Source organism: Nicotiana sylvestris, chromosome 5 (assembly GCF_000393655.2).
Source record: "Nicotiana sylvestris chromosome 5, ASM39365v2, whole genome shotgun sequence".
Classification (NCBI taxonomy): Eukaryota; Viridiplantae; Streptophyta; class Magnoliopsida; order Solanales; family Solanaceae; genus Nicotiana; species Nicotiana sylvestris.
The window spans coordinates 181,594,359-181,600,964 of record NC_091061.1 but is presented as its reverse complement, the minus strand read 5'-3'; the positions used below and the strand labels follow the sequence as shown (position 1 = coordinate 181,600,964).

The window sequence follows — 6,606 nt, the reverse complement described above, 5'->3', positions numbered from 1 at the left end:
CTAATAAGAAAAAAATGAAAATTAAAAGACATGTTTGAAAACATTGACAATCACCGTCAAGGATCGTGGTAAAGTGGTAATTAAGTATTCGTTCAATCTTAATCAGAGATTCCTAGCTCGAGCCATGAATATAAAGAATATTTTACTCCTAAAAAATAAAACTTCTCGGCACTAATCTTGATTAGTCGGACCTCAAGGTAAATACTATACACTAGAAAAACAAAAAAGAATAATTGACAATCACTGTCAAAGGTCGTGGTGGAATAGTAATTAAGTATTCGTTCAATCTTAATCAGAGTTCTCGAGCTCGGACCATGAATATAACGAATATTTTACCCCTAAAAATAAAACTTCTCAGCATTAATCCTGATTAGTCAGACCTCAATGTAAATACTAGACACTGGAAAAACAAAAAAAAATGACAATCACCATAAAATGTCGTGGTGGAGTAGTAATTAAGTATTCGTTCAATCTTAATCAGAATTCTCGAACTCGAGCCATGAATATAACGAGTATTTTACCCCTAAAGTAAAAAAATTCGGCGCGAATCCTGATTAGTCGAACCTCAAAGTAAATACTAGACACTGAAAAACAAAACAAAAATAATATTGACAATCAATAGGATAAATAAACCGAGGTAGTAAAATTGAGGTAATATTTGCTGCCAAGTTATTTTTAATTAAGAAAGCAACATATTTTAAATTCAAAAATTACTATTTATAAAAAAGAAAGTAAAAAGTCATCATCTTCCATTGTCTCCTCTCCGCTTCTACATTTTCTCTCACACACGAGAGAGAGAGGATAGCCAAAGAGCTCTCTCCCTCTCTCTCTCTCTCTCCTTCACAATATTATACACAAAATATATATACAAATAAATTTTTATTATATAAACTATATATATAGAGAGAGATAGACAGTGTTAGCCATTTCAGATTGTAAATCAATCTTTCTTACACCACACTCTCTTTTTTTCTCTTACCTTTTTCTCTCCTCTCTCTCTCTCTCTCTCTCTCATTTTGATAATAAGAACTCCATTTTTATTGTATTTTGCCAATTTTTTGGTGAATTTAGAACGTTTAGAGAGGAAAAAGAGAGGGCCTTTTTGCCCCCTCTTTCTATATATGCCTCTCTAACCGATCTTCAGTATTACCAATTTATCTTCTTGGCCTTAATATATTGGTAAAAATTTAATCTTTGATCTGTTTATTCATGTTTGATATTTAAAGTTTTAATCTTTTTGCCTTTTTTTGACAATTCTGGCTTGTGGGTCTGTTGATTTTTCATGTTTTATGTTCAAAAGTTTTGATCTTTTTGCTTTGTGGAGAATTCTGGCTTGTGGGTGTGTTGATTTTCGATCTGTTTAAGATCAGATGATCTCTTGTTGAATAGCTGATTATTATGATAATTGGAATCTATTGTTTAGTTATAATTATTTTCAACTTAATCTGCATTTTGATGTTTCATATTGAATTCTTGATTGATTAGTTTGTTTGAATAGTATAAGCTGAAGTTTATGCACACTGTTTGAATTATCCAATTTTATGTGTTTGTTGAGATCCTTTGTTATGGTTTTTACTGGCTGAAGTGAGTGATCCCTTGGATTTTAACACTTGCGAATTCGAGATCTATACATGATTATGTTTTAGTTTCATTTTTGATGATTGTGATTATGAGTGGTGTTTTTGATGTGTAGAATGGAAATGGAGCCGGGAAAATTGTTTGTTGGAGGAATTTCTTGGGACACGAATGAAGATCGTCTCAAAGAATATTTCCAAGTTTTTGGTGATGTGGTTGAAGCTGTGATCATGAAAGATCGGATCACTGGCCGTGCTCGAGGTTTTGGTTTTGTTGTTTTTGCAGACCCTTCTGTTGCCGAAAGAGTTGTCAAGGAAAAACATATAATTGATGGTAGAACTGTAAGTAACATGTTGCGCAATATCTGGATCATATTCTCTGTTCATTTGGACTTACTATTAAGGAAACATAATGGTTCAAAATTTGATTAGCTAAACAATCCATGTGATCCAACAATGAAGCCTATCAGATGGCTTTTCCGGAAAACAATGGCTATGCTACTGGAATTTAGTCTGAAAGTTCCAATTTTCCTTGTGATATTTATAGATGATGACGATTATTGTTATTCAAAAACTTATAATCATGACAGATCCTAGTTTTCGTTGGGAATGATCTGTTGGAAGATGTAGAAAAGTTTTACGTGTAGGGTGTATCTAGTATACTATCAATGAACAAATCGATGATTCAATAATCAATTTTATAAAAGCTTAGTATTTCTACACTTAGTGTAATAGAGGCTATATGTAATAATTGAAGGTAATAGCAAGTGACTAGTTGTAGCAGAATTGAACCAGATATGAGCTCAGTTGGCTTGCTTGAAATTGTACAAAATTGACAGTTCAAACTCTTATATGTTAAATGAAATGAAATACAACAACACCAACAAGAACTATGCCTTAGTTCCGAACAAGTTGGGGTTGACGATAGGAATCCTCATTTCTTTCTGTAAGCTCAACTTGTATCATCATCATTTCATCTTTGAAATAGTACTTGAAGATGTGGACAAGAAGCATGCCTAATGAAAGCAATCACACTTAGTTCATAGGATTCAGGCTATGTCGATTTTTTATTTCTTCTGGAATTTCTTAATCATAAACCACCAGTAAACTTGTATTTGTAGCAAGTTAGTGAAACCCTGATTGCTAAATAATTGCATATCTAATACAAGAATGAGTCTTCCGCTTAGGATTTTCGATAACTTGTTTACTGTTACTGGAAAAAAAATGTACGTGTATTTATTATTTCCTTTACATCTCCAGGTAGAGGCAAAGAAGGCTGTTCCGAGAGATGATCAACACATTACCAGAAACAATGGAAGCATGCAGGGCTCTCCTGGTCCTGCGCGCACTAAAAAGATTTTTGTTGGAGGCTTGGCATCCTCGGTCACCGAGAGTGACTTCAAGAATTACTTTGATCAATTTGGGACGATCACAGATGTTGTGGTGATGTATGATCACAACACACAAAGGCCTAGAGGATTTGGATTCATCACCTATGACTCAGAGGAGGCAGTTGATAAAGTTCTATACAAAACATTCCATGAACTTAATGGTAAAATGGTCGAGGTTAAGCGTGCAGTTCCCAAAGAACTATCACCTGGTCCAACCCGAAGCCAATTTGGTGGACAGAACTATGGTTTAAACCGGGTTAACAATTTGCTTAATGCGTATACTCAAGGTTACGTTCCAGGCTCGATTGGAAGTTATGGAGTGAGAATGGAAGGTAGATACAGTCCACTTACTGCTGGTCGGAATGGATATTCTTCCTTTAATCCTGCTGAGTTTAGTATGCCAACTGGCATAGACTCCGCATTGAACCCAAACTATGGTGGAAGTGGAACTTTTGGTTCTAATTATGGACGTGGATTCAGTTCCTTTTACAATGGGAATTCAAACAGGTACGGTGGTCCTGTCGGGTTTGGCCCCGGAAGGTCTGGAAGTGGTTCAATGTTGAATTCAGTAGGATGGAACCTGTGGGACAATGAGAGTCTCAATTATGGAACAAATTCCGCCAACTCTACTGATTTTGTTGGTTCTGGAAGCGGGGTTGCAGGATATGGTACTCTTGGAGGTCTCGGAACAATCTGGGGTGCCTCTTCAATTTCAGGTCAAGGTGGTGGAAATGGTTCTTTTGGCAGTGGCAACATCACTAACAGTGGTGAAACAGGTGGGGCAGTGTATGGACGAAACTCGGGTGGCAATGCTGTCAATACGTCACCATATGCTCCAGCAAAAGACGTTCACACTGGAGCTTTTGGGAACTTGTATGGTACTGTAGGTGCCTCACTTTATGAGGACTCGGCTTGGCGTTCAGCATCTCCAGAACTAGATGGCTCTGCTTCCTTTGGTTATGGACTCGGGAATGCAGACTCACTCGGTCTTGTTGGGGGTTATAGTGTTGCAAATAGATCAAATAAAGGTAATGAAACTCCTTTTGTTTGTCACCTTTAGTTAATTGTTGTGATGTCTTTTGATTCACTAAGCAGGGGCGGAGCCAGAGAGTGGGATGCGGTTTCGGCCCATCTAAGTTGCGTGGACTCTTTGATTTTGATGCCGTCCTTGTCCCGATTTGAGACCGGGACGGGAGCGGGATACGTCCCGGATACGGTCAACTGACTTCAGACACTTTGACCGGAGTCCATCGACAAATTTGGGAGAAAAATTGAGATTTTGATTTCTCAAAATAAAAAATAAAACAGATTTAGGAGAATGAAAGAATAATGTCTATCTTGGAGAGTGAAAAATTGAATTCTACAATATTCATATAAGTTTTTCACATAATATCTCTCAAAATTTACAATATTTTTATAGCTCTATTTTTTATTAGCCGAATCCCCGCACCTGTATCCATATCCGGATCCACACTCCCGAATCTTAAAATTTAGATTTTGCCGAATCCGATACTCGGTTCCGTCCCGTATCAGATACCCGCACCCGAGTCCGAGCAACTTAGCGGCCCATTAGCTTTTGGAAATCCATAAGGTTCACCCGCCGTTGGGGGTTGTGAGAAAGAATTTAAGAACCACCTCAACAACAACCCAGTATAATCCCACAAATGGGTTCCGGGGAGGGTAGTGGTACGCAAACCTTACCCCTATCCTAGGGGATAGAGAGGTTGTTTCCGATAGACCCTCGGCTCTTGAGAAGGAACTGGAAAACCCAAAAAAATATCTTACCATTCATGCGCTCAAGTTGGAATTGGTAATCCCAATGTTTGCGCTCGCATAAATGACATACCACGAGCTAAGCTAGAACAAGTAAGGCATACACAATGATGATTTCATTTCTTGTATGCTTATATTGTCTGCATTAGACTGATTTGTTTCATTTGTGTCGCAGTGACTTATATATACTTTCGTGATACAGGAATTGCTGCCTAGGAAGATTACTGTGTGGAAGTTAAAGGACATAAAATGCTTAATATAGGTGGAAAGTACAGCTTGAGTCAAAGTCGTGGATGTGGATTACTTGTATTCTCTCTGAAGAAATTCTTCAGGCTAGAGGCGCATTCACTTAGAGCTAATTCGATACCTGCTATAGAACTTCTCCCAATCAACGTTTACAAAGCGAAGGGACGTCAATGTAAGGTTTGAACGTAGATTTTCTAGTATAGATTTTTTCATTTTCTTCGGGTTTTTTCTTGTCCCTGCATATGGTTGAGATGTAAAATTGGATAGCGGAATATACTTAAAGATAATTGTACCAATGCATATCTGATGAAACAATGAGACGTAAAACGCAGATTGTTCCTTCCTCACTGGATTCTTTTCTTCTTTATTTTTTATTTTCATACTGTAATGCTTCAGCAAACTTTGCTGGCTGTTGTTGAACTTTGTTATCTTATATCCCATTCTGGTATCTGCCATTTTCAATTTCTATAAAATTTTCAGCTTATTTAGTGTAGAAAACTTGTAAAAAATGCTTTGCATGCTCCTGAATTCTACATAATGAATATAATGGTGTGTTTACACATATAGCGTTTGATTTCAAGTATAAACCCTGCATGCCTAATGGTGAAAATAGCACGGGCTAGCCAGTTTTTCGGACTGATAATTAAAAAATGGCCAGCGTTTGCAAAGTCATTGGAAAATAGCCACTATTTTGCTGCAACACGGAAAGTTCCAACATAATATACTGGAGATTGGAGCACATGCGTATGAACTTCCAACATATTATGTTGGATCTCCGGTATATTATGCTGGAAGTTCACATGTAAAAAATTCAAACTCAAGTATATTATGCTGGAATATATTTCGGATTTTGAACAGTATTTTCGTTCAGATTTATCTTTACATGAAAAGCGGCTATTTTTAAATGGAAATTTTGGTGGATAGAGTTATCCGGATTTATATCGGTAAAAGATAGCAAGTATCTGGTGGAATAGTCAAGGTGCGAGTAAACTCAGAATAATGCCTTTACAGAAAATAAATGAAATAATATCTTCATAATAATTCTGCTTAATTTGATTTTTTTGTGACGTTTAGGTGTGGGGGTTTGTTCTTGAAAATGTTGTTAACCACCCCCCCCCCCCCGTCCCGTCTTTTTTCTTTTTCCTTCTTCTTTAACATAGTTAATAGGAGAAGAGAAAAATCCTACCTAGAGCAACAATACAAAGTTCAAATCAAGAATAGTAGATGACCTAGTAAAGGGCAACCCGGTGCACTAAGCTTTTGTTATGCACGGGGTTCGGAGAAGATTCGGACCACAAGGATCTATCGTACACAGTCTTACCCTTCATTTCTGTAAGAGATTATTTCCACAGCTCGAACTTGTAACTTACTGGTCACATGGCAGCAACTTTACCAGTTACGCCAAGACTCTCCTTCAATAGATGACCTAGTATACATATTAAATACCCTTGATCACCCTAAAAATTCTAATAGTGACTTTTTTATCGATAAGTCATTTTAACCAAAAATTAGTATGGTGGAATAGTAACTCGTCATGCTTAATTAGAGATTTCAGGTACGAACTGTGATAATAATCATCATTGCTAGAGAGCATTAAAACCCCTCTAGTAGGCTTTCTATTA

At 36.9% G+C, this 6,606-nt stretch overlaps 1 protein-coding gene across 1 annotated transcript; it reads left to right on the top strand.

Annotated features, from left to right (window-relative positions):
• The first annotated feature begins 764 nt into the window (after window positions 1-764).
• On the top strand, window positions 765-5,446 carry LOC104225419 (heterogeneous nuclear ribonucleoprotein 1-like). Its single transcript, XM_009777198.2, has 4 exons — window positions 765-1,179; window positions 1,694-1,916; window positions 2,835-3,993; window positions 4,941-5,446. The coding sequence occupies exons 2-4, from the start codon at window positions 1,695-1,697 to the stop codon at window positions 4,952-4,954; spliced, it is 1,395 nt and encodes a 464-aa protein (XP_009775500.1). The 5' UTR covers window positions 765-1,179; window position 1,694; the 3' UTR covers window positions 4,955-5,446.
• Window positions 5,447-6,606: the final 1,160 nt, after the last annotated feature.